The sequence below is a fragment of the Sciurus carolinensis genome, chromosome 10 (genome assembly GCF_902686445.1).
Source record: "Sciurus carolinensis chromosome 10, mSciCar1.2, whole genome shotgun sequence".
Taxonomy (NCBI): Eukaryota; Metazoa; Chordata; class Mammalia; order Rodentia; family Sciuridae; genus Sciurus; species Sciurus carolinensis.
This window is the reverse complement of record NC_062222.1, coordinates 477,792-505,593: the sequence shown is the minus strand read 5'-3', so window position 1 is coordinate 505,593 and position 27,802 is coordinate 477,792. Positions and strand designations below refer to the sequence as shown.

Below are 27,802 nucleotides of genomic sequence, written 5' to 3'. Positions count from 1 at the left end.
GACCTCACAAGCTGGGCCGAATGACCTGATGATTCACGGCTGCTGGAAGAGCTGGACCAGCAACTCGGGGAGAACTCTGACCCCACTGTCCCAAAACAAAACTCCTCCGACTACGGCAGTCCAGGAGAAACCAGAGAAAGCCGCTACAGCCCGTGGACAGCGAGGGTTTCTTAGAAACACATGAACAGTAGAAGGAAGAAAACCACAAAACGGACTGTGTTGAAATTAATTAATAACCTGCTCTTGCAAAGAAACATGGTCAAACTTTAAAATAGGCAATAAAAATCTAATGAAGAGCTGGCGTGCAGAATAAAGAATTCCCACAGCTCATTAGTAAGAAAACAATCCAATTAGAAAAACAGGCAAAACATTTTAAACAGCAGTCACCAAAAGAGGACCTAAGAATGGTCCATGAGCTCAGAACACTGTCAATCTCGAGAAACGCAATCGCCCCCAGAAGGGCTAAGTGAGAGGGTCGCACCAGGCACTGCCCAGGGCCAGTCGTCCACTCATAGGTCAACACGCCCCAAGTCAACCAGCAGCTCCTTGTATCAAGTAACACGAACGTGACCCTGTGACCCAGAAATCACGCCTCCTGATACTGTCGAGGAACAATGGAAGAGGTACCTTCGAAGGCAGTTTGTGGGTGCCTACCTTCAAAGTAAGTCAGGTTTCAACAGGGAAGGAAGTTTGGATCTAACAATGCTACTGGATAAGATGGACAGTGGAGTGGGCAGGAACACCCCTGCTGTAAGGCCCACCCACCCCCCAACAAAGGGGCAGCTTTCTAAATGAACAGGTTACTCCAAGAAACTGACCCACAGAAACATTCCAACCAACTCCTCTGTCCAGGGGCAGTGGGAAAAGGGAGGTGGACAGAACTGAGGGAGGGCCTCAGACTCCAGGGCCAACCAGTCAGAATATCATGGGTTGAGCCACAGCCTTAATGCTTTTCCAACAACGGTTCAGCACAGACTTTTACTGATAACTTCACACTTGTCCAATGCCTGATTAGCAATGGTTTTTACCAACGGCCTTACACCCATCGACACCTGACTAGTGTAGATGTTGACCAATGACCTTGGTATTTTCTAAGACCTGAATTCACAGGGATGCTCATCAGTACGCCTACCCAGCAGCGACGCAGGCCCCCAGGCCAGTGCCCTTGCGTGGTGGCCTGCTCTCACAGGGCCTCAGCCCAGCAAGGTCTGCTTTTCCTTCTCACTCAGGCAGACCCACTTCCTTCACTCTGGCCTTCCACTGTCTGTAGATTTCATTCTTTGAATTTTATGAGACAAGAACTCCAAAAGAATTTGGCGGTGGACGGCTGGGGTCAGCTGCACCCTGAGGGGACAGCCCACAGAGAGCTGCGACGCACCACTGTCTGCAGCAGCACTGGAGAGGAGCCTGCTCTGCTGCTGTGGCGGGTGCAGCGGACGCCAGCGGGCACCTCCCTGCTACTGGCTGCAGAGGCCTGTGGCTGGTGAGCCCACCGCCAGCACAAGGGAAGCCGGGTCACCTCTGCTCGGCTGCGCGGCCCTCACTGAGTCATCACTCCTGCAGGTAAAGATCCCCCACTCTGCTGGCTGCGCTGTCCTCACTGAGTCATCACTCCTGCAGGTAAAGATCCCCCACTCTGCATCCTGCTGAAGGCAGTGGTGCCCAGCGAGCCAGGGCTCACCTCCTTCACATTTGCGTCGTCGAAGAGCATCCACTTGGAGGTCTTGGTGTGGAAGGCGAAGCAGCAGTAGTGCCGGCTGGCGTAGCAGATCAGGCCCACCAGCTGCAGCTGGCTGCTCCGGGCGCTCTCGTCCGTCACCCTGTAGAACAGCTGTTGAGAGAGCGGTTTGCACATTCACCGCTGAGTCCCCAGACCCAAGTCCGCGAGACCGCGCCCCATCGAATGCACATGGAGTGCCCAGGACCGGCACAGGGCAGGCCTGCGTTGAATCGAACACGTGACCCTAGGGTAAAGTACTTTCCAAAGTACGACCATCTAAAACCTTCACGGCAACACAAACCAGCTACGATCTACTGAGAGTAACAGCCAGCACAGCAAGGGATCAGGGTTGCAGGTGGATTCTAGATCTTAGCTCCTCTCCAGGTTCACACTGACTACGGATGGAGTCACACAGTTGCTGTGTTCAGAGCGCAAGGCACGATGGGGTCTGGTCTCCCACCGAAAGCTCCTCCAAGCTGTGTGAGGAGGAGCCCCGGAGCCTGAGCAGACTTGATTCACCTTTGCTACGCTACTTCTGAGTATCGTTATTTTCTTTAAAAGAATCTAGGTTCAAAAAGCGAAACTACATGTATCATAACACACAAAGGTGTTTTCAGGAATTTAAGATAAAAGGGAAAAGAATGAACACGTTTCGATACCCCAGGAAGGTAGAGGTGTGTTGCCAGGTTCCGAACGACGTCCTCGGTCAGGTCAGAATGCTCCGAGTCCCAGACCAAGCCAATTGTGACGACCTCTGGGCAGTTCATTAACACACGGCGGATTTTTATTTTTTGGCCACAATTACTCTACAGAAAAACACAAAAGCAAGTTTTGAAATCATGCAGTTTATGTTACATAAAGACCATGTGAAACTCATGTTTTTCAGTTTCTGAGAAATTGCTAACCTCTTCTAATCACTGATTAAACAGGAAGTTCACTTTAAATCAAAATATTTTTTGGTGTTTTTGTAGATGTGTTAAAACAAGAATGTATCCTACAAAAAGCAGATAGAAGCCATTACCAATACGAGATGAGAGAAGAATATCATTTATCACATCTATTCAAGGAAAGAAAAGAAACCTTCTCTTAAATGATAAATTCCAGGACTTCACAGACTGAATTTCATGGGTTACTTTAAATCTGTCACAGCACTAAGGGTTTCTCAAGGAAACAGAGCTGGACAAATGGCCCGCGAGCGGGCGCCACCTGACGACCCGCCCCAGCCCCTCTCCCGAGCCCCGCGCCCTGTTCCCCGCGCCCGACCCAGCTCACCGGGCACTTCCTGTAGTCGTCGGCGGTGTTGGCCGCTTGCAGCAGTTCTGCAAACGTCTCGGGCCTGAAGCGCTCGTGCCTCTCTAGCATTCTCTCAACTTCATTGCTACAAAAAAAGCGGCAGTCCCAAATGTGGGGACGAACTGAAAGCAGACCTGGTTCCGGACCCGGGACATGGCGCAGCCAGCCCAGGCCGGCGGCTCCCTCTGCCTGGGCCCCAGCGGTGCCGGACAACGGGCCACAGAGATCTCCACGTGGTGGAAACCAGCAGTGCCTGATGAAAAGCCAGGGCGGGCTGGGAGCTGCGTGCAGCCGCTGCCGGGCGCCACACCCCGCGGCGCCATCACTCAGGAGCAGGGACTGGGGCCCACACTCCGCCCAACAGAGGGGCAAGACTGCAGGACACAGGACAGGCTCTGGGCCAGGGACCTGAGACAAGGCCGCCAAGGGCACGGGGCCTCAGGTGAGGCAGCCACCGCCTGCCTGCCGGGCTCTGGCTCTCCACCTGGGGTAAGCAAGTCGCCACTCCTTCCCCAGAGGCAGTCCCTGAACAGCTCTCTGAACATGCTCAGCGGAATGCGAAGGCGCAGCGCCCTACCCACTCTGTACCCGAGTCCTGCTCTGCAGCGTCCAGCGAGGGAAGGACCTCCAGAGCACTCACAGCTCGAGCCAGCAGCCGTCAGCGCAGCGGCCCACCACACACCCTGGGCTCGCCATGCAGGCCGCAGACCTGCTTCTGTCCTGACTCATCCTCACCACATCAACCTCACGGGCCACATCTGCACCAGCCTGAGGCGTGGCGTCAAGATGGAACCCACCAGGCACAGCCCGCCCAGAATGTGGTGAGCATCCAGAGCCCACGGCCAGCACTTCCTCCCCAGAAGAGAAGCCTCCACACAGACACAGAACACAGACGTGAGCAGGGCTCCACGCCTGAGGCAGGCAGGACCCGAGGAGTCTCCCATCAGGTGGTGCCGTGGTGTCCTGGAGCTGCACCTCTGTGAGAGTAGAATAAGAGCCTACGGCTGCTCACTCGGGGTCTACCCTATTCTAATGCCGCTCTGTTTCTCATGCGACTGAAGGACTGTCATCAACTGCCGCCGACTGGCCCCAGGAGACGGCTTCCCCACCAGCGCTCCCAGCCCTGCGGTGTGCACAGGAGACGCTGAACTCACAGGCTGTCCTCTGAGACGCTGTGCACGCCCGAGCTCAGGGACGAGCAAAGGGCTGGTGCTCACTCCACCGCTGCCCAGCCGCGCACCCAGACCCGGGCCACGCCTGCCGGACAGGAGCTTTGGCTGCCGCCTGTGATTTGCTTCCACTTCCACCACACACACGTCTGACTCTCGACAGTCCCCAGGGTGGTCAGGCCACCTCTGGGGTCTGAGGACGCACTGGCACCCGCCTTCCCTCCCTCCTTCACGGTCTGTGCTCCGCTGACCAGTCTGCCATCTTGTCTCCCTTCACAGCCCAACACCTTGCCAGAAACACGAACAGAGATTCTGACTGGTCCCTGTGCATGTCACTAAGTGACACACGTACAGGTCGAGCACCCTGATCTCAAAGTCCAGAACCTGAAATGCTCCAAACGCCAGCGCTTCCTTGTGAGTAGCAAGTGCCACGACTGGAAGACTCCAGGCCTGGCCTCACGTGACAGGTCACGGCTGAAGCTGGGCACTGTGAGAACCCCGTGTGGAGCCACCTGGGACTGTGCAGGACCTGTACGACGTCCCTCCGCAAGATGCTCCCTCTGTACCTCACACATTTCAAACTCTGAACCCAAACACCCTGGTCCCACGCAGTCTGGGTGGGCGGCCCACCTGCGGGAGGCCGGGGGCCCATCGACTGAGGGCCTCTCCCGCCACCTGGCACGGCGCCCATCCTCCCAGACGCCACCCGCCACAGTCCGCAGAGTGAGCGCCACGTGCCCGAGGGGCTGCCGACCCCCGCTGAGCAGCGCCAGCAGGCTCTTACCAGAGGGCCGTCGTCGAAATGTACCGCACAAACTCCGTGAAAGGCAGAGGGTCTGAAGAGGCTCCGCAGCTACGACACACGCACTAGAGGGGACACAGGGGTCAGTCTCAGTGACCGGGGAAGGGCCCGGGCGGGGCAGCGCGGCTCACCTGCTCATACAGAGTCATGGCGAACTTCTGGTGGGCGATGCAGGACCTGGAGGTGCACATGTCGGTGTCGCTGCTGGGCACCAGGTGGAAGTGGATCCGCTCCAGGATGTTCTCCTGCGTCGAGGACAGACGGGTGGCTGCTCTGAGGACCTCGCAGCTGCATCCTCCCGCCGAGCATCCCCAGTGTGACGGGAGCGGGGGCAGCAAGCCGCGACGGCCAGCCCTGGATCTGCTCCTGAAGGACATGGCAGGCTCTGCCCCGGCTTCCCCGTGTTACACAACTCAGGCGTTTCCTGAAGTCCTGCTGGGACCCACTGGACAGTCGGTACTGCCTGAAACTGACGAAGAAGAGGCCACCACCCGCTCCAACCCCAAGGACAGCTCTGAGGCGCAGACCAAGGCACAGGCCGCGGCACCAGAGCACAACAGCAGCAGAGCCGCCCAGGACTTCCAACACTGCTCAAACTTATATTCAAGCCCTGATCGTGGACACCTGGGAATCACAAGGACACACGTGAGTACACTTCATTGAAGTGGAAGTGCGACTGAAGCTCAGAAGTGTACAACACACTCGTGGTTTAAGCGATGGGTCAATAACAAACGGAAAAAGTACCAGGAGTGCCCATCACGTGGGTGCCGCTGACAACGGCCAGCGAGGCCTGGGAGGCAAGCGGCCAGTTGGCTTTCGCCACAAGGGCCGCCTACAGCACGACCCCACAGACCCACACACATTCCACAGGGACTGCGCACACACAGGAGTGCTCAGCAGACTCCAATAAGGCGGGCTCCATTGCAGCTTTGACAAAATGGCAGCTCAGAAAAATCCTGGACATGTAAGAAACTTGAGTAAAGGCTGACAAGCAAAAGTATGAGACGGGTAGGAGGAGGAAAGGACCAGCTCCAGGGGACAGAGCTGGGGAGCTGAGGAGGAGAGAGAGCTGGGGAGGCTGAGGAGAAGAGAGCTGGGGAGGCTGAGGAGGAGAGAGAGCTGGGGAGGCTGAGGAGAAGAGAGAGCTGGGGAGGCTGAGGAGGAGAGAGAGCTGGGGAGGCTGAGGAGGAGAGAGAGCCGGGGAGGCTGAGAAGGAGAGAGAGCTGGGGAGGCTGAGGAGGAGAGAGAGCCGGGGAGGCTGAGAAGGGGAGAGAGCCGGGGAGGCTGAGGAGGAGAGAGAGCCGGGGAGGCTGAGAAGGGGAGAGAGCCGGGGAGGCTGAGAAGGGGAGAGAGCCGGGGAGGCCAAGGAGGTGAGAGAGTCGGGGAGGCCGAGGAGGCCGAGGAGGTGAGACAGCCGGGGAGGCCGAGAGGAGAGAGAGCCAGGGAGGCCGAGGAGGTGAGCAGGAGGGATCTGGACAGTCAGACTGGGGACAGGCCCAGCACGTCCTCCAGCTAGCAGCCATGCTCAGACCGCCAGCAGCGGCCACGAGAGGACACATGGAAGGAGCTGGGTCTGTGCCGGGAGAAGCCATGGCGTGTGCCATGCAGAAACAGGAAGGAGGGAAGACCGCTGCACCCCAGGACCCCAGCACTTACGAAGCACTCGGCAGCGTCGTCCATGAGGCCCAGCTGGAAGCGCTGGGCGTCCCGAAAGCTCTCGGCAAGGGCGTGCCGGATGGTGTCGGAGGGCAAGGCCTTCTCCCGGCTGTGCTGAAACTGCGCGAACATGGTCTGCAAGGGCAGCAAGGGCAGCGGCGCTGGGGGCGATGGCACGCGCGGGGCAAGCTCGTCCCGGGGAGACGCGGCCACGCGCAGCTGCTGGTGCTTGGACTGCACACGGCGGGCAAGCACACGGGGAAGGCGGGAGCCCGCGCCTGCACACAGTCAAGCAGAGCAAGGCTGCGCAACCTGGAACCACAGGACGGCTGGGGCAGCAGTCGGACACGCTGCTCCACGTGGAGACGGGGCCTGGGACTGACCATGGCCAGCCAGGAGCACACACGTGACACCTGCCCTCAAGGGGTTAAAAGTTACCTAAGACACTTGGACGTTCTCACTTCTCCCCGTTAAGCTCAGAAAAAGATAACCTGATTTAAAATAAAAAATTACAAACTTGCTTTTAAAAATGCACATGTGCGTTTTCTAAGAAGTCAGAAAAGAGCTTGTGATGAAGAAAAGTCATGCCAACTACTCGACTTCCGGCCTTAGAGAATATTTCTAGCCTAAGCCCAAGAAGCAATGGAAATCATTCCAGACGTGACCGTGTAGGGGTCAATCTGGATTTCTATTTTCTTCAGTGAATTTAAGCAAAAACCAACCAACCAACCAACAACCTTGGTAGTAGGTCCAGACGACCAGCTGGTGGGGAGGAGGTCAGCAGGGGAGATGCTCAGGCCACCCCTGAGCCAGAGGCTGGCAGGGGTGAGCAGCTCAGGGTTTGCGGCCCAGATTTCCCCTGGGCCAACATGGTCAGGAGTCTGTTCTCAGGCCGCGGATGCAGCTCTGAGTTGACTGCTTGCATAGCACGCGCGCCGCCCTGAGTTCTGTCCCCAGGCCACACACACACAAATCGCTTCTCTGCTGCTGAAAATTTTATTAATAGAAAAAAGAACTTAAAAGTAGAAACCCGCGCAGCACTACAGCGCCGGGACTGGAGATATTCAAGACCCTCTAGAGCTGCAATCAAGAGGACTGTGAGGGAACCCCGGGGCTCCCGGATCAGACAGGCAACACCGCGGTGAGGGGCAGGGAGGTGCAGCTTCTCCTGGGACGAGCTCGCCTCCTGCCAGCCTCCGTGGGCCCAACGGCACAGGAAAGAGCCCTCAACCACAAGATGAAAGAGAAGAAGAAAAATGACATAAAACGCAAATCAGAGAGGGGGAAAATACACAATAAGACCACAAGCCTGACTAGCAGGACACAGAAAAAGTCTCTCCTCCAAGGGCCAATGGTGAGCTTCAATGACAGAACCAGGGAGGGCACTGCGGAGGCAGCAACTGAGCCTCTGAGGAGTGAGTGTGTGAGGAGTGCGCGTGTGAGGAGTGAGTGTGTGAGGAGTGCGCATGTGAGGAGTGAGTGTGTGAGGAGTGAGTGTGTAAGGAGAGCGAGTGTGAGGAGTGAGTGTGTGAGGAGTGAGCGTGTGAGGAGTGAGTGTGTGAAGAGTGAGTCTGTGAGGAGTGAGTGTGTGAAGAGTGCACGTGTGAGGAGTGAGTGTGTGAGGAGTGCGTCTGTGAGGAGTGCGCGTGTGAGGAGTGCGTCTGTGAGGAGTGTGCAGGTGAGGAGTGAATGTGTGAAGAGTGCGTCTGTGAGGAGTGCGCGTGTGAGGAGTGAGTGTGTGAAGAGTGCGTCTGTGAGGAGTGAGTGTGTGAGGAGTGCGTCTGTGAGGAGTGAGTGTGTAAAGAGTGCGTCTGTGAGGAGTGTGCATGTGAGGAGTGAGTGTGTGAGGAGTGCGTCTGTGAGGAGTGAGTGTGTGAAGAGTGCGTCTGTGAGGAGTGAGTGTGTGAAGAGTGCGTCTGTGAGGAGTGAGTGTGTGAGGAGTGTGTCTGTGAGGAGTGAGTGTGTGAGGAGTGAGTGTGTGAAGAGTGCGTCTGTGAGGAGTGTGCGTGTGAGGAGTGAGTGTGTGAAGAGTGCGTCTGTGAGGAGTGAGTGTGTGAAGAGTGCGTCTGTGAGGAGTGTGCATGTGAGGAGTGAGTGTGTGAAGAGTGCGTCTGTGAGGAGTGAGTGTGTGAAGAGTGCGTCTGTGAGGAGTGAGTGTGTGAGGAGTGAGTGTGTGAAGAGTGTGTCTGTGAGGAGTGTGCATGTGAGGAGTGAGTGTGTGAGGAGTGCGTCTGTGAGGAGTGAGTGTGTGAGGAGTGAGTGTGTGAAGAGTGCATCTGTGAGGAGTGAGTGTGAGGAGTGAGTGTGTGAGGAGTGTGCATGTGAGGAGTGAGTGTGTGAAGAGTGCGTCTGTGAGGAGTGAGTGTGTGAGGAGTGTGCGTGTGAGGAGTGAGCGTGTGAGGAGTGAGTGTGTGAAGAGTGCGTCTGTGAGGAGTGAGTGTGTGAAGAGTGCGTCTGTGAGAGGTGTGCATGTGAGGAGTGAGTGTGTGAAGAGTGCGTCTGTGAGGAGTGAGTGTGTGAGGAGTGCGTCTGTGAGGAGTGAGTGTGTGAGGAGTGAGTGTGTGAGGAGTGCGTCTGTGAGGAGTGAGTGTGTGAAGAGTGCGTCTGTGAGGAGTGTGCGTGTGAGGAGTGAGTGTGTGAATGCGTCTGTGAGGAGTGAGTGTGTGAAGAGTGCGTCTGTGAGGAGTGAGTGTGTGAGGAGTGTGTCTGTGAGGAGTGAGTGTGTGAGGAGTGAGTGTGTGAGGAGTGTGCATGTGAGGAGTGAGTGTGTGAGGAGTGCGTCTGTGAGGAGTGTGTGAAGAGTGCGTCTGTGAGGAGTGAGTGTGTGAGGAGTGAGTGTGTGAAGAGTGTGCATGTGAGGAGTGAGTGTGTGAATGCGTCTGTGAGGAGTGAGTGTGTGAAGAGTGCGTCTGTGAGGAGTGAGTGTGTGAGGAGTGTGTCTGTGAGGAGTGAGTGTGTGAGGAGTGAGTGTGTGAGGAGTGTGCATGTGAGGAGTGAATGTGTGAAGAGTGCGTCTGTGAGGAGTGAGTGTGTGAGGAGTGAGTGTGTGAAGAGTGCGTCTGTGAGGAGTGAGTGTGTGAAGAGTGCGTCTGTGAGGAGTGTGCATGTGAGGAGTGAGTGTGTGAAGAGTGCGTCTGTGAGGAGTGAGTGTGTGAAGAGTGCGTCTGTGAGGAGTGCGTCTGTGAGGAGTGTGTCTGTGAGGAGTGAGTGTGTGAGGAGTGCATCTGTGAGGAGTGTGTGTGTGAGGAGTGAGTGTGTGAAGAGTGCGTCTGTGAGGAGTGAGTGTGTGAGGAGTGTGCGTGTGAGGAGTGAGCGTGTGAGGAGTGAGTGTGTGAGGAGTGTGCATGTGAGGAGTGAGTGTGTGAAGAGTGCGTCTGTGAGGAGTGAGTGTGTGAGGAGTGCGTCTGTGAGGAGTGAGTGTGTGAGGAGTGAGTGTGTGAGGAGTGCGTCTGTGAGGAGTGAGTGTGTGAAGAGTGCGTCTGTGAGGAGTGAGTGTGTGAGGAGTGAGTGTGTGAGGAGTGCATCTGTGAGGAGTGAGTGTGTGAGGAGTGAGTGTGTGAGGAGTGCGTCTGTGAGGAGTGAGTGTGTGAGGAGTACACGTGTGAGGAGTGTGCGTGAGGAGTGCACGTGTGAGGGTGTGTGAGGAGTGCGTCTGTGAGGAGTGTGTCTGTGAGGAGTGTGTGTGTGAGGAGTGAGTGTGTGAGGAGTGCGTCTGTGAGGAGTGTGCATGTGAGGAGTGAGTGTGTGAAGAGTGCGTCTGTGAGGAGTGAGTGTGTGAGGAGTGCGTCTGTGAGGAGTGAGTGTGTGAGGAGTGAGTGTGTGAGGAGTGAGTGTGTGAGGAGTGCGTCTGTGAGGAGTGTGCATGTGAGGAGTGAGTGTGTGAAGAGTGCGTCTGTGAGGAGTGAGTGTGTGAGGAGTGCGTCTGTGAGGAGTGAGTGTGTGAGGAGTGAGTGTGTGAGGAGTGCGTCTGTGAGGAGTGAGTGTGTGAAGAGTGCGTCTGTGAGGAGTGAGTGTGTGAGGAGTGTGTGTGTGAGGAGTGAGTGTGTGAGGAGTGCGTCTGTGAGGAGTGTGCATGTGAGGAGTGAGTGTGTGAAGAGTGCGTCTGTGAGGAGTGAGTGTGTGAGGAGTGCGTCTGTGAGGAGTGAGTGTGTGAGGAGTGAGTGTGTGAGGAGTGCGTCTGTGAGGAGTGAGTGTGTGAAGAGTGCGTCTGTGAGGAGTGAGTGTGTGAGGAGTGAGTGTGTGAGGAGTGCGTCTGTGAGGAGTGAGTGTGTGAGGAGTGAGTGTGTGAGGAGTGCGTCTGTGAGGAGTGAGTGTGTGAGGAGTACACGTGTGAGGAGTGTGCGTGAGGAGTGCACGTGTGAGGGTGTGTGAGGAGTGCGTCTGTGAGGAGTGTGTCTGTGAGGAGTGTGTGAGGAGTGCGTCTGTGAGGAGTGAGTGTGTGAGGAGTGAGTGTGTGAGGAGTGCATCTGTGAGGAGTGAGTGTGTGAGGAGTGAGTGTGTGAAGAGTGCGTCTGTGAGGAGTGAGTGTGTGAAGAGTGCGTCTGTGAGGAGTGAGTGTGTGAGGAGTGTGTCTGTGAGGAGTGAGTGTGTGAGGAGTGAGTGTGTGAGGAGTGCGTCTGTGAGGAGTGTGTCTGTGAGGAGTGTGTGAGGAGTGCGTCTGTGAGGAGTGAGTGTGTGAGGAGTGAGTGTGTGAGGAGTGCATCTGTGAGGAGTGAGTGTGTGAGGAGTGAGTGTGTGAAGAGTGCGTCTGTGAGGAGTGAGTGTGTGAAGAGTGCGTCTGTGAGGAGTGAGTGTGTGAGGAGTGTGTCTGTGAGGAGTGAGTGTGTGAGGAGTGAGTGTGTGAGGAGTGCGTCTGTGAGGAGTGTGTGAGGAGTGCGTCTGTGAGGAGTGTGCGTGTGAGGAGTGAGTGTGTGAAGAGTGCGTCTGTGAGGAGTGAGTGTGTGAAGAGTGTGTCTGTGAGGAGTGAGTGTGTGAGGAGTGAGTGTGTGAAGAGTGCATCTGTGAGGAGTGAGTGTGTGAGGAGTGAGTGTGTGAGGAGTGAGTGTGTGAGGAGTGCGTCTGTGAGGAGTGTGCATGTGAGGAGTGTGCATGTGAGGAGTGCGTCTGTGAGGAGTATGCATGTGAGGAGTGCACGTGTGAGGAGTGTGCGTGTGAGGAGTGAGTGTGCGAGGAGTGCACTGTGAGGAGTGTGCATGTGAGGAGTGAGTGTGCGAGGAGTGCACGTGTGAGGAGTGTGCATGTGAGGACTGCGTTTGTGAGGAGTGTGCCTGTGAGGAGTGCACGTGTGAGGAGTGTGCATGTGAGGAGTGAGTGTGTGAGGAGTGTGCATGTGAGGAGTGCGTCTGTGAGGAGTACGCATGTGAGGAGTGCACGTGTGAGGAGTGTGCATGTGAGGAGTGAGTGTGTGAGGAGTGCACGTGTGAGGAGTGTGCGTGTGAGGAGTGTGCGTGTGAGGAGTGCGTCTGTGAGGAGTGCGTCTGTGAGGAGTGCGTCTGTGAAGAGTGAGTGTGTGAGGTGTTGGGGCTGCGCCATGCGAGGAGGTTAAGTGACATACGCACCCTCAGGTGACTTATCGTCCACGCACACAATGCATGCACATGTGTTCTGGAGCACTCCTAATCCTGCCTGCTGGGGCACCTAGCTTCTTGCCTAATCTTTGCCTAAGAGGCGTGGCCCTACTCTCCGCCTCCTGGAGGTGATATAAGCGGGCCGCAGGCGGAAGGCGCGCGACAGTGAGGAGCAGCAGCGACAGGGGCAGCGGCGAGCAGAGAGGAGCAGCGCACCTCCAGCACATGCTCCTAGCACGCACCTTTAGTTCACAGGATGCAGGACACACCTTTAAGGAGAAGCTGCAGAAGCCTAAGAAGAAATAGATCTCTGATAAGCGTAGAAGCCTCTTTCTCTATCTCTCAGTCTCTCTCCCTCAAAGATCCTTTCTTATGCAAAGTCTCTCTCTCTCCCTAAGAAAAGCCTTTCTTCCTCTATAGCCCAGGGAACAAGCGAGGAAGCGAGGAAGCAGCCCACTAAAGAAAGATAGTAAAAGTAGTTCATGTCCAGTCCACCACCCATAAAGACCCGCAAATTGTTGCTGCAGGCGGTGACAAATGTCCGCGGATTTGGTACCACAAGGAGCCAGCAACATAAGGAGTGTGTGTAGTACGTCTGTGAGGAGTGCGTGTATGAGGAGTGTGTGAGGAGTGCGTCTGTGAGGAGTGCGTGTGTGAGGAGTGTGTGAGGTGTGGTCCTGGAGGATCAGGTACAAGTAAGAGCAGGGCAGGCCTAGTTGGGCGTTGGGCCTGCCACGCTCCTGGAGGACCCTCGGGACGCCCTGAGTGCACAGGCCTGGCCCTGCTCTGACCTAGGCTCACTCTTCGCCCTGTGACAAGGACAGGCAGCACATGTGAAAGAAGACAACACAGAACATCACTTTGGGTTCATGTATTCTAAAATCCTTTTCAGGAACAAAAAAAGCAAAGCATGGATTTTTTAAAATTTTATGTTCCTGTGTATACATGTGTATTTTCATTAAGAAGATTTCAGAACATAATGAATAAAAATGTCAATTTTAAAATGTATTCATATGATCTTAAATTCTTGGCCAAATGATTTTCAATGACAAAAATGATTTTCTAAAGTCCACAGGACCCAGTTTCTGCCACTGTCCTCCATCCATCCAGTCTCAGCTCTGCAGCCGAAAGGATCCAGGTGACAGGCAGTTTCCCTCACCCATGTGGAGGGACCCCCACCTGCCCACCCACCACAGGCTGTTGGGATCACCACCAGGGCCTTGGAGGCCCTGCACAACCCACACTCCGGCTAGGTGCTGACTACTCTGCTACAAACCCACAAGCTCCACTCCTGAAATGGCTCCTCTGCTTTGTGACCCTGCAGTCAGGTGGATGAGGCCTCCAGGAGCACAGACGCGGGCTGCTCACGTCTGGGGTTCCGTGTGGGCCACGTCTATGACACCTCCAGGCCTGCTCGGAGGTGGGCTTCCTCACATCACAGTGGCCACCTTCCACGAATGCAGCCCCAACAGAGTGGGGCAGAGGCCGAGCTGCCTCCTGGGCCCACCCTAGCTCGGGTGTCCTGGGGGGTCAGTTCTGCCACCTCTGCTGGACAGCAGTCGGTCGCCAAGTGGGCCCTGCTCCTGGGAAGAACAACCTGCAGCAGTGTCTGAACACCCATTCGAGAACCAGCTCTCATGGCCAAGGACTGACCAAATATGTCAGCGATCAAAATTAAATTTTTGGAGGAACAGTTGATAATTTTTTACATCTGTTAAAAGATTACCTTCAGTGCACAAAATATGCAGGCATCTCCTTGACAAACATGCCCAGTCAGAACCCGCAAGCTTCGTCGGAATATGTCCAACTGCCACAAGACCTGAAGAGCAAATGTGAAGGAAAAAGAAACAGTGAGACTTCTCACGCTGAAAATGAAAGATGTGGACACTGGAGGAGTCGAAAAGGTGAGGAAGTGGCTTCTTTTATCTCCTGCACATAATTAGGTGTACAGCAGCAAGTATAAAACCACTGTGCACATACGAGAGACGAGCAGAACACTCTCACTGACGCGCGTGAAAAACCAGAACCAGCACAGCAATGGAAAACTAACTTCTGGCTCCGGTCCCGCGTGCAAGGCCTGGTGGGGAGCTGCAGGAGGAACACCCAAGTCTAGGGAGGAAATACTGCTGGACACTAAAGCCGAGGGGAACTGGACAGAGGTGGGCCTGCGGGGCAGGGCAAGAGGCGCCCAGAGCTGCGGTCACTGTGCACAGACTGCCACCTGCACCTTGAGCTCTCACTGACTGAAGGAGTCCTTCAGATTCCCTCTGAAGGCTGCCTTTCCTCTTTGCACACCTTTCACTACTGTAGAGTTGTCCCTAATGGTGGATCGGTGGGATCTGTTGTTACGTACTTGCACAACGTGCACACAGTAACAAAACGACTTGGTCAAAACCTTTCCCCCGCAACCGCTGGCCCCTTCCTCTGCTGACCTCCCTCTGATCTTCATGAAGCCCCCTCCCCCCTTCTTTCCCTTTTTCCTCTCTAGCTTCCACATGAGAGAAAACACAGCACCGTTGGCCTTCGGAGTTTGACTTATTTCACTTACATATGGTCCCAGTTCTCATTCTCCTGCAAATGACAATTTCACTCTTCTTTCAGGCTGAAAAACCTCCACTGTGCACATATGCCCCAGTCCTCAGCAAGTCATCTGCTGACAGACACCGGCTGGTTCCGGTGGGGCTGTTAAGCATGCTGCTGTAACGGGTATGCAGGCCCAGCCGCAGGATGGCGGCCTCACTGCTTTACATCAGTACCAAGGAGAGTGCAGCTGGGTCAGGGGGTGGTTCCCTGCCTGTCTTTTGAGGAACCTCCATAATGACCTGCATAGTGGTTGTACTGATTTACAATCCCACCAACAGTGTAAGCATGTTCCTTTTCTCCACACCCTCGCCAGCAGTTTGTATTCTTGACGCCTCCCATTCTGACTGACGAGCGATGAACGGATAACGATGTTGGACATTTTTTCATATTTGCTGGCCATTTGTACTTCTTCTGAGAAGTGTCTGGTCAATTCATTTGCCTGTTATTAACTGTGTTATTTGGTGAAGGCTGTTCTAGAGCACAGCAGCAATATGACTGATCCACTTATCCATCATGAAACATTCACGGCTTTGTAATCACTTGGTAACTTCCTTTCATGCCATCTCTCATCACACCACAGAAACACAGCACTGAGCCCATTCTGCCCACAAGGAGGCTGGGATGGGGCAGGTGCTGTGGACACAGCAGCTGTGGTCAGCAGCACCTGAGGGCAGGCCATCTGCTCCGACTCTTGCTTCACTGCTATCGGCTCCCTGTCTGACTTGGGCAGAGTATTTCCTAAGACTCAGCTTCCTCAGCAAACTGAGGACAAACACAACAGCTACTCTAGGGGCTGCACTGTGTCACCTGGGGTTGGGCACAGTGTGGACACCACGTAGGTCAGCAGCCGCGCGGATGGACCCCAGGCTGCAGCTGCATCTGGCTGTCTCTAGACGTGCCTGGCACGAGGCACGCACACCAGCATCCCGGCTGCCTCTGGCCCTCGAGCCTCCCGGTGAGACAAGTAATGGGCCCCCACGAAGTCTCTAAAACAGTAAGGCCAGTGCATGAGGTGAACCTGTAGGGACATTACAAACATTCCGCCAACCCTTTTCCAGGCAAAGGGTAAAAACAGAAATGAACCCCAGGGAGGTGACAGGTAAGTCCAGACTCCAGGGCTAAAAGGTCAGTCGGGTGCTCCTGGACGCGGCATGTTGCCGAGTCCTGTCAGATAACAACGGGCAGCTCTGGCACAGACACACGTCGATGCCCTGCCCAGTGGCTACCTACACCTCCGCCCACCCCCTTAGGGGGCAGTGTGCGTGCTCCCGGGTCCCTCTTCACTGGGGAGGTACCTCTTCTCTAATAAACCCCACCCCTACCACTACTGCCCACAGATCTCATTCTTCGAATTTGTGAGGCAAGAACCCAGAAGGTGCAGTGAGCTGCTGGGTCTGCTGTGGCCCGTTAAGAGCTGCCAACAGGTCGCTCCGGACGTGGGCAAGAACCTGGAGCTGCGCTGGCAGGCGCCCCTGCCTTGACGGCTGCCCACGCTCACACGGGCTCTGTGTCCACCGCCAGCAGAAGCGCAGACGCGGGCTCCAGCTCCTGCCCTGGCTTCACAGGCAGGCAAGTCCACTCAGCTGCTGCCCGCGGCAGAGGTGTGGAGCCAGCTGACAGGACGGCTGCTCTGGAGGCTAGAGCAGCCCATCAAAGCAACAGCACTGTGTTCTGGGGCGCGGAGAAATCCAAGTACAGAAAGAGCAATTGGTGAGTTGTTTTTTAAAGTTCTCTGTCCATTATTCAACATAACAGTGTGAAGCCTGTTTTGATAACACCTATCACAAATAATTACTCTAATTAAAGTCAATCTTTACCCATTTCTTTTTTTAAAATCATTATATTCTACTACCTATTATGAAATTTAAAGTTGGTGGATTGGTTTTTAGCAGTATAAATTTTTGTTTTTCATTACCTGCACTCAGCAATTTCACATGGAACCTAACAAAATTATTATTTTTATATATTGCTTATTCCTAAAAAATCAGTACATACACACACACAATTTAATGAAGAAACATAAACATTTCATCCAATTCTCCATTACAAAATAATAATTTAAAAATTAAAAAAGAGAAATGCAATATAAATTTACTTTTCCTACTGGGGATTGAGTCCAGGGTGCTTAACCACTGAGCCACACCCTAGTTCTTTTTATCTTTCTATTTTGAGACAGGGTCTTTTACTAAACGCTGAGGCTGGCCTGGGACTTGTGATCCTCCTGCCTCAGCTTCCCACATCGCTGGGATCACAGGCAGGTGCCACTTTAAAATGCCTGCTTGTAGTGTCTGCTTATAAGATGTATCCCACAATCTGCTTCTCAGTAGTATCAAAAAGTATTTCCAAACAGCACACTAACGAGGACGTTGGATCTCTAAAGACAGAGGTCATTCTGAAGTGCTGTTCTGCCAGCGAGGTGGCTTTGCAAACCAGGCCCTGCAGCCAGGGCACTTCAGAAGCCTTGGCTGCCCCAGAGCCCTGGGAGCGGGCAGGTGGCGGGGCTGCAGCGGGGCAGAGCTGGTGCCAGGCTCTGCAGGCCCTCCAGCACGCCCTTCACGCTGTGAGGCTCAGTCTGCAGCTGGGAAGACCCCAAGGACTCCAGGAGCAAGGCACAGAGTCCGGTGGGCTGGGAAAGTGCTACTCCCAAGGGCCTGCCCAGTACACCTGGCAGAAAAGGGGCCAAGGGCTTCCAAGCAGATGAACCGGACCCAGGACGAGATCCCAAGACAGTGGAGGCATGTAAGAATGCCGGTGACGCCAAACACAAAAACCGTCCCACATCCAAGAGACATCATTGGACCCTCAAGGAAAAGAAAACACAACCCAGAGGGCAGAACAAGTGAGTGACCAACACTCAGCCAGAACCCACACGACCGAGAGAACAGAAACCAGAGGAGAACAGCACACCTGTGCTTCACAGCCAGCTGGGTGAGGGGAGACCGCCAGGAGCCAACACGTGAGAGAAGTCAGGACACTTCCAGAAACAGAAACTGCGATGTCGAGGGTGAAAAAAAGAATGGGACTCACAGCAGAGGCGACATCACAAAGGAGAGATACACTACCTGGAAATGAAGCAGCAGACACAGCACAAAAGAAACAGAAAACACAAAGAGAGAAGATGAAGAGAGCTGTCAGTGGCTTGTGGGGCAACTCTATGACCCAAGTGTGCAAGACTGGGTCCTCCAGAGGGGCTGGGAAACACTGAGGAGGTAGGAGAGCTTCCAGCAGCCACCTCGTGTGCCTGGGTCCTCCAAGGGGGACAGGAAACACTTGAGGAGGCAACAGTCAGAGTTTCCAACAGTCAACTCAGTGTGCCTGGGTCCTCCAAGGGGGATAGGAAACACTTGAGGAGGCAACAGTCAGAGTTTCCAGCAGCCAACTCAGTGTGCCTGGGTCCTCCAAGGGGGACAGGAAACACTTGAGGAGGCAACAGTCAGTGTTTCCAACAGCCAACTCAGTGTGCCTGGGTCCTCCAAGGGGGACAGGAAACACTTGAGGAGGCAACAGTCAGTGTTTCCAACAGCCAACTCAGTGTGCCTGGGTCCTCCAAGGGGAATAGGAAACACTTGAGGAGGCAACAGTCAGAGTTTCCAGCAGCCAACTCAGTGTGCCTGGGTCCTCCAAGAGGGACAGGAAACACTTGAGGAGGCAACAGTCAGAGTTTCCAACAGCCAACTCAGTGTGCCTGGGTCCTCCAAGGGGGACAGGAAACACTTGAGGAGGTAACAGAGTTTCCAGCAGCCAACTCAGTGTGCCTGGGTCCTCCAAGGGGGACAGGAAACACTTGAGTTTCTCCTCATCTCCAGTGCCCTTCACCAGATGTTCTCTTCTTATCTCATAATACTAAGGCAGAAGGAATATTCATGCCAGGACAGAACAGTGACTCTCATTTGGGGTCCTAAAGTAAAGAAGGACAATCTTAATTCCATTTCTTCTCTCTTTCTGGGTGAGCTAAGGCATTTTCAGGTGGGATGTCTCTCCCAGGTGGAGGGCTGCTGAGAACTCAGCTATCAGTCAGATTTCTGCATGTCTGACATGACAGTTCATGACATCTGTCCCAGGCAGAGGACCACCACGACACAGGAGTTGGTCAGATGTCTGTGCACCTGACAGTCCATGACATGTGTCCCAGGTGGAGGGCCACCAACACATAGGTGTCAGTCAGACATCTGTGCACCTGATAGTCCATGATGTGCATCCCAGGTGGTTGGCTACCACGACACAGGAGTCAGTCAGATGTCTCTGTGCACCTGACTGTCCGTGGTTCTGTCCCAGGTGGTGGGCCACCACAACCAGGTGTTGGCCAGCCGTCTGCATGCCTGACAGTCCAGATATGCTTATTAAGCAATGCTCCTTTCAGTTCTCAGGAAGTCAGAAAAGTCTGTAACTGCTAAACATGAACCAGGGTACCCCTAGGAAAGACTTCTTACCGAGCAAGAGAGTCAGTCAGTACACATTGGTAATCAAAAGAGCTTCGGCGAGGACTGAAGCCAGTGGATGAACCCTTCAACATCACTAGCCCAGCGGTGCTTAAGCCATGGCTCCAGAGCAGGTGGAAGGGCCACGGCAGAGGCGGGGGAGTGCGACCACCAAGAGGAAAGCTCCATTCCCCTGGTAACCATGCAGCTTGCCTCTTTTGATCCTATCTACAGGAGCTTCCCTGGATTTCTTTTAAAAGCAGGTAGTGTTAGCTGATGAAAACCAAGGTAACATTTAACGAACCAAACGTTTTAAATAAGAGGGTTCTGTAACATCACAGTCATGCATCATCCTGTTGAAAAGCCATTCCGTTTACCATGAAAACCCAAATGCCCAGTCGAAGCTCTGGTCTCCACTCAAGTCCCACCAACCAGCCGCTGCTCCTACACTAAGTGCTCTCCAGGTGCGGGGTGTCCTGGGAAGCGCTGCAGAGACGCAGCGGCAGCTCACCTGCACAGCGCTGTTGAGGAAGCAGCTGTTCTGCCCAGGTTCGTTTAGCAGGCCCTTGGTGGGCGCCAGCGACAGCGTGCTGCCCGGCTGGTAGGCCCTCCCGAGGCTGCCCCCAGGCTTCCGCAGGAACTTCACCCAGGCCATCCTCAAGCCACGGTCTGCATCGACACCAGGACCCACGCTTCGGGCTGCGGGCTCGGACGGCGATGGACGTCCTCTAGAACCGTCCGCTGAAGCCCACTGCAGCCCTGCAGGGCAGCCCGAGTTCCCAAGTCCATGTCTTCCCTGAGCCACAGCCTCTGAGGACTTGGATGAGTAAAAACAGGGCAAGCAAATAAAGTTCCGGGAGACAAAACTGCTCTGAAGAGGCCGGGAAGACCTTTATGTCTTAGGTTTCACAGGGCCGTGTACCCAGGAAGACAGAACTCTTAAACGCTGCTAAAAATAACACTGATGAACAAATCCTTTTCTTCATGCGCAAGTCCTCTGTCTTGATGTTTTAAAAAACATATTGATGACACTACAAGATGGGGCGCTGGCACTTGGCTCCTCTGCTATTTGTTCTCCACGTGGCTTTTTAATGAGAAAGACAGCCTCTCCCCAGTGATGCTGTCAAAGGTGACTCCCTGCGTCACATCAACGTGGCCTCGGAGCAAACCTATGTGAAAGAGAAGAAATGCTTAAATAAAAGCAAAAGCAGTTCAAGAAAATCCTACTTTACAAGTTGAGCACAAACATTGATTAAAACTCATAAAAAGGATCAGAATAATGTTCTAAATATGAGAATGAAAAACAACATTATAAATGCCAATATTCATTAACTACTACCCAGGCTTGCGAAGTTCAAAGGATGGTTTTATAAAGAAAACACTTCACAAAACACAGAATCAAACCAGATCTCGGGTGGCACGTGTCAACACTGCGCTGCTGTGAGCTACACTAGCATGTGCAGGCTCCACAGTACTTTACATGCAGTCTTGTTTTCTGGGAAGTGAGTCCTCTGTAAACTGGTGTGTGTGGCGGCTTGGCAGAGCCCACATCTACCCTCCAACACACACGAAGAGCACCAGCTGGAGCTGAGACGGAGGAAGGCCAGACCACGTGGAGGTCTGGTCACCACAATACGCTTTAAGAGAAACCGAAGACGCCAGGAGGCCGCACCAGCGTGTCCTCAGGGACAGAGCGCCAGGCTGCAGCATGCCCTAGGGGACACCGTGACAGGCTGTCGTGTGGACCAGGCGACACCGCGACCGGCATCCTGGGGACACCATGACAGTCATCCTAGGGAACACGGTGACAGGCTGCAGTGTGCCCGAGGTGACACCACGAGAGGTTAAGCACGTCCCAGCTGACACAGAGTCAGGCACCCCAGGGGACGCCCTGACGGCTGCGGCACAACCTGCCGGCAGGGTGGCGGGCACCCCGGGGGACACCCTGACGGCTGCGGCACATCCTGCTGGCAGGGTGGCGGGCAGCCCGGGGGACACCCTGACGGCTGCGGCACATCCTGCTGGCAGGGTGGCGGCCGCTATGCGAGTGTGGCAGCAGGGCAGGGGACATGTACTCTCCAGCAGGCCATCAAGGAGACTCTGGTGGCGAAGGCCACACCTGCACAAGATGGACAGGTGAGAAGCCAGCCGAGGGAGGGGTTCCCAGTGAGGAGACAGACACTCAGAGACGCTGGCTGGTGTGTAGGCGCTGCCCACGTGGAGGATGGCAGGAGGCAGGGAGCAGGGGACAGGCCACAGGGCTCGGCCTCCGAGAGCACCTGCTGTGCCTTTAACCCGGGACGCACTGGGCTCACCGTTGCAGCGCGAGACAGAACGGCACGCAGCAGCTGAGCATCGCTGACCAGGAACAAAGAAGGGCATCGAGCAGGGCCGGGGTCAGGGCCAGGAAGACCCCCGCTGCCTGGCCACAGGGGACAGCCCACCGTGTGGAAGGCTAACCATCTCGCCGCAGCCGTCACCCCAGCCTTTCGTCCTGTCGGGTTCTTCACTGCTCGAGTCCCGCCTCCTGCCACCAAGGCAGAGGGCCCAGGCGTCGGTCCACGTTCCTAAGGACAGTCCCTTCACAGAACCCTCCCTGAGGCGCCGTCTGGCCGGGCGGAGGGTGTGGGATGAGGCTGCCCTGCAGGCACGCAGCTGGGTGAGGGGCAGAGACGAGCAGAGAGGACCAAGGCCAGGTGGCTCCTGATGCGCTGCTGCTCCTTCCCCGCCACCTGCCCAGAAGACACACAGAAAAGTCCTCCTCTGAGGACAGGGAGGGACCCGGAGAGCCAGAAGCCCCGTGGCGCACAGGGAGGGCGCCACCGGCCAGGCTGGGGAGAGCTCACTGGCTGTGACTGGCTCCGCCTCTCCTGGCCCTGTGCGACGGGGCAGAAAGTCACAGCAGCCACCCCGGCGCCATTGGTCACTGCCTCAGGAAAGCACTAGAGCACAGCAGAGTGAGGGTGGGCAAGAGCAGTGTGACCACAGGGTCCAGTGTGTCCTCGCCACCACACAGAGGGCCCCTGGCGGCTGGGACCAACTCTGCAACCTGCCGGCTCCACTCCTGCAGTCCTCTGCTGGCCCGCCCTCCGCCCGGAATCACTGGGCGTGGGCAGCGCCTGGGGACAGCATGGCCAGGCACTGGGTGCACACAGGCTCTGAGACCAGTGAGTGGACAGAAGCATCCCAACTGCAGGGTGCAGGAAAGACCACACAGGGACACTGCGCGAGCAGACACAGCAGCTGCCAGCCCCAGACGTGTACAGGTCTTCAGAGCCAAGAGCCCAAAGGCTGGGCTGACCAGGAAACCGAAGGGAAGAACATGAGTGAGCAACGAAGAAAGCACCAAAGAGAAGAAAGCACCAAAGACGCAGAGAACACCAGGTTTTAGGGCTAAGAGACCTGGAAAAAGTATGAAAGTGTCCATATCTACCTAACAGGATTCCTAGAATGAAAAGGAAAAAACAAGCTGAGCAGATAGTTCTGCAGAGGAGTACGCATTTCCAGGAACAGACCAAAATGACTGGAGCAAGAAAAGTGGAGCACAACCATCCAAACACCAAGTGGGGAAGGAGCTAGCAGGGCTGGAACTGTAAGCCGCGAACAATGGAGAAGGCCCAAACTGTGAGCCACGAACGCGGAGAAGGAATCCCAACAGCAAGCCACAAACGCAGAGAAGGAACCCAAATCGCGAGCCACAAATGGCGGAGAAGGAACCCAAACCGCAAGCCACAAACAGCAGAGAAGGAACACAAAATGAAATGTTTAAAAGGAATGAGAGACGAAAATCTTTGCAAGCCTGTTTAAGGAAAAAAAGAGAAATACAAACACCAAAGGACTCAATAAAGGACACGTGACCACAAGCGCATCAGCAACCAACTGCAAGACAACCACTCAGTCTTACCGGTGACTCTGAAATCTACAAGGACAGGCCATTTCCTGAAAATACCAACTTCCAACACTTATCCAAGACAGGACGAGGGAGCTGAGGAGAGTCGGGGAAGGAGAGCGACCTCCCCCATTGAAAACGGCATCCGGATGAGAAGCTCGAAACCCTTCACCCAGAGCTTTGAACTGCTCTGCTGACCACGGGGGAAGCCAAATACAAAGGAAGCCTGAATCTTCTCAGGAAGCCGACGCCACCTACTGCCAGGACACACACACACCTCCGACTCAGAGGCACAAAGCCAAAACCCAGCACGTCCACCAACGTGCAGGAGGCCCATCCCTGGGGCAGCGAGGACAGGCAGAGCTCATTCCAGGAACACAAATGTGATTCCTCGTTCACTCTTCCAGTAAATGCCGGGAGACCCTGCGGGAAAGAGCTACGCCATTCACGGTGGAAGAGCCCAAACGCTCGACACAGGTGCGTGGACCAGCAGACCCATGTGCACGCTGGTGTGCACACAAGGAAGGACATCCTCGGGCAGTGCAGACGCCTGCAACCTGGACGAGCTCTGAAACCCTGCTAGTGTGTGCGGCCAGCCAGCAGAGCCCCGACCCCACTCTGTGCGTGGCACGTGGCGACAGCTCAACAGCGCTGGCGTCAAAGAGAAGGGCGAGCCTCCCCAGCAGGCCAGACTGCCACCTAGACTGCCTGGCTCGCGTGACCCACCTCGAGTCCCAGGACCCTGCAGGTCTGGATTCGGGCGTGTGCCCAGCGGTCACGAGTCCACCCGGCTCTGGAGCGGCCTGGCAGGCGTGTGACATCACCACAAGGCACAGCTAAAGGGCCCGAGGCCCCACGTGGCTCCACCCCACGCCTCGCTGTAACACACGGGGCCAAGAGCATCGCTGCACAGAGTCCTGGCCCGCCACCACTCAGCCCAAGGCCGCCATGACGGGCGGAGGCCACGGTCCATCCAACAGCAGAAACCCAAGGTGACACTTGGTGGGGACGGGGAGCCACCTCCTCTTATGCTGATCAGGAAAACACGCGACTATTCTATCACAGCTTCTGGCAACAGGTATTAAAATAAAAACATATTTCAGCCTCCAGGACCCAATACCAAGAAGCCCCCAGAAGGAAGGGGCCATTCTACCAAGACACTAGGGAGCAGTGGAGAATGATGGGGAGAACCGAGGGTGCCATCACAAGATGGTGCTCACAAGGCCCCGGGCCTTGTGAGACTCCACACACATTATCGTTAGCTCCTCCTGGCTCCTCACGGTGGTGGCCCAGGCACCGACCTTGACCAGGGGCCTCCCTGACCCTCTCCTGACCCAACACACTGAGCAGCCTCAGTCCACGGGACCCACAGGATGATCCACACCAACCAGTTACACTTTGTGGGAAGACTACGAGGGAACACGAGGCCCTAGGGAACACCACGCCCTAGGGAACACCACGCCCCAGGGAACACCACGCCCCAGGGAACACCAGGCCCTAGGGAACACCAGGTCCTAGGGAAGGCCAGGTCCCAGGGAACACCAGGTCCTAGGGAATGCCAGGTCCAGGGAACAGCAGGTCCTAGGGAAAACCAGGCCCCAGGGAACACCAGGTCCTAGGGAACGCCAGGTCCCAGGGAACAGCAGGTCCTAGGGAACCCAAGGCCCCAGGAACGCCAGGTCTCAGGGAATACCAGGTCCCAGGGAACACCAGACCCTAGGGAATACCAGGTCCCAGGGAACACCAGGCCCTGAGGAATGCCAGGACCCAGGGAACGCCAGGCCCTAAGGAACACCAGGCCCCAGGGAACACCAGGTCCCAGGGAACACCAGGCCCCAGGGAACACCAGGTCCCAGGGAACACCAGGTCCTAGGGAACACCAGGCCCCAGGGAACACCAGGCCCCAGGGAACACCAGGTCCCAGGGAACACCAGGCCCCAGGGAACACCAGGTCCCAGGGAACACCAGGCCCCAGGGAACGCCAGGTCCCAGGGAACGCCAGGCCCCAGGGAACGCCAGGTCCCAGGGAACACCAGGTCCCAGGGAACACCAGGCCCCAGGGAACACCAGGCCCTGAGGAACACCAGGTCCTAGGGAACACCAGGCCCTGAGGAACACCAGGCCCTAGGGAACACCAGGCCCTAAGGAACACCAGGCCCCAGGGAACACCAGGTCCCAGGGAACACCAGGCCCCAGGGAACACCAGGCCCCAGGGAACGCCAGGTCCCAGGGAACGCCAGGCCCCAGGGAACACCAGATCCCAGGGAACACCAGGCCCCAGGGAACACCAGGTCCCAGGGCACGCCAGGCCCTGAGGAATGCCAGGACCCAGGGAACGCCAGGCCCTAAGGAACACCAGGTCCCAGGGAACGCCAGGCCCCAGGGAACACCAGGTCCTAGGAACGCCAGGCCCCAGGGAACACCAGGTCGCAGGGAACACCAGGTCCCAGGGAACGCCAGGCCCTAAGGAATGCCAGGCCCCAGGGAACGCCAGGCCCTAAGGAACACCAGGCCCCAGGGAACACCAGGCCCCAGGGAACACCAGGTCCTAGGGAACACCAGGCCCCAGGGAACACCAGGTCCCAGGGAACGCCAGGTCCCAGGGAACACCAGGTCCCAGGGAACACCAGGTCCTAGGAACACCAGGTCCCAAGGAACGCCAGGCCCCAGGGAACACCAGGTCCCAGGGAACACCAGGCCCTGAGGAATTCCAGGCCCCAGGGAACGCCAGGCCCTAAGGAACACCAGGCCCCAGGGAACACCAGGCCCCAGGGAATGCCAGGTCCTAGGAATGCCAGGCCCTGAGGAACGCCAGGCCCTAAGGAACACCAGGCCCCAGGGAACACCAGGTCCCAGGGAACACCAGGCCCCACGGAACACCAGGTCCTGGGGAACACCAGGCCCTGAGGAATGCCAGGCCCCTGGGAACGCCAGGCCCTAAGAAAACCAGGTCCCAGGGAACACCAGGTCCTAGGGAACACCAGGCCCTAGGGAACACCAGGTCCTAGGGAACGCCAGGCTCTAGGGAACACCAGGCCCTTCGTAACACCAGGTCCTAGGGAACGCCAGGTCCTAGGGAACACCAGGTCCTAGGGAACACCAGGTCCTAGGGAACGTCAGGCCCCAGGAACGCCAGGCCCCAGGGATCGCCAGGTCCTAGGGAACACCAGACCCTAGGGAATCCCAGGCCCAGGGAGGGCTTCACCCCGGTCCCTCGGTGCCCTTGCTCCCACAGCTGGCTATGTGTGGTGCTGGCCAGCGCCCTCCCTGTCTGCTGAGCAGGCTGGCCTCTGCTGCTGTCACTGCACATGTTTTGGAGAGTGGCCTCTTCTGTCTTGCTGGGCCAACAACTCAAAGCTGACCAGCCTACCCCGGGAACCTCAGAGCAGCCATCATAGGGTAAGGCACAGGACACAGGCCCAAGAGAGCCACAGGGCGAGCACCAACACAGGACCTCAGAACAGGTGAGCCTCCAGGAAAAGGCACTAGAGGCACCTGGATCCAAGCCACATGCAGCCACAAAGCTGGCCAGGGTCCACAGCTGCCTGCATACAGGCATCAGGGCCAGTCAGTGCTCTGAGAGGAAGATGCAGAAGGCAGAAGATGACGCGGCCCGTGGCAGAAAGCAACCATGAGCCATTCACAGTGATGTGGGCACGTGAGCCATAGGCACCCAAAAGGGGCTGGACAGAAAGGCAGAAACCAGAGGGAAGACTCTGAGCTGTAAACCCGCACAAGCACCCAGACTACCTTCTGTGAATTAGGATGTACACACACAGATACTAAAGCTAAACAGGAGAGGCACCAGGGAAGCAGGGCCCCATGTGTGACGTAGGATGTACACACAGATACTAAAGCTAAACAGGAGAGGCACCAGGGAAGCAGGGCCCATGTGTGACATAGAATGTACACACACAGATACTAAAGCTAAACAGGAGAGGCACCAGGGAAGCAGGGCCCATGTGTGACATAGAATGTACACACACAGATACTAAAGCTAAACAGGAGAGGCACCAGGGAAGCAGGGCCCATGTGTGACATAGAATGTACACACACAGATACTAAAGCTAAACAGGAGAGGCACCAGGGAAACAGGACCCATGTGTGACGTAGGATGTACACACAAGATACTAAAGCTAAACAGGAGAGGCACCAGGGAAGCAGGACCCATGTGTGATGTAGGATGTACACACAAGATACTAAAGCTAAACAGGAGAGGCACCAGGGAAGCAGGACCCATGTGTGACGTAGGATGTACACACAAGATACTAAAGCTAAACAGGAGAGGCACCAGGGAAGCAGGGCCCCGTGTGTGACGTAGGATGCACACACACATAGATACTAAAGCTAAAAAAGAGAGGCACCAGGGAAGCAGGCCCCATGTGTGACGTAGGATGTACACACACAGATACTAAAGCTAAACAGGAGAGGCACCAGGGAAGCAGGGCCCATGTGTGACATAGAATGTACACACACAGATACTAGAGCTAAACAGGAGAGGCACCAGGGAAACAGGACCCATGTGTGACATAGGATGTACACACATAGATTCTAAAGCTAAACAGGAGAGGCACCAGGGAAGCAGGGCCCCATGTGTGACGTAGGATGTAAACACATAGATACTAAAGCTAAAGAGGAGAGGCACCAGGGAAGCAGGGCCCATGTGTGACGTAGGACGTACACACAGATACTAAACCTAAACAGG

At 55.8% G+C, this 27,802-nt stretch overlaps 1 protein-coding gene across 3 annotated transcripts in view; it reads right to left on the bottom strand.

The window, feature by feature from the left end:
- The window catches only part of Usp53 (ubiquitin specific peptidase 53), a 71,048-nt gene that overhangs the window by 22,672 nt on the left and 20,574 nt on the right, over nt 1-27,802 (bottom strand). The window contains exons 2-9 of one of the 3 annotated variants that reach the window (XM_047566910.1): nt 19,720-20,377; nt 13,934-14,026; nt 6,641-6,775; nt 5,116-5,229; nt 4,967-5,049; nt 2,993-3,098; nt 2,380-2,526; nt 1,682-1,831 (exon numbers count right to left, since the gene is read on the bottom strand). In XM_047566910.1, the coding sequence (XP_047422866.1) occupies nt 1,682-1,831; nt 2,380-2,526; nt 2,993-3,098; nt 4,967-5,049; nt 5,116-5,229; nt 6,641-6,775; nt 13,934-14,026; nt 19,720-19,863 (972 nt within the window). In that variant the 5' untranslated portion in view covers nt 19,864-20,377. Of the gene's footprint in view, nt 1-1,681; nt 1,832-2,379; nt 2,527-2,992; nt 3,099-4,966; nt 5,050-5,115; nt 5,417-6,640; nt 6,776-12,449; nt 12,500-13,933; nt 14,027-19,719; nt 20,378-27,802 lie in introns of those variants that run through there. The other 2 variants (XM_047566911.1, XM_047566912.1) reach the window with 2 other exon arrangements.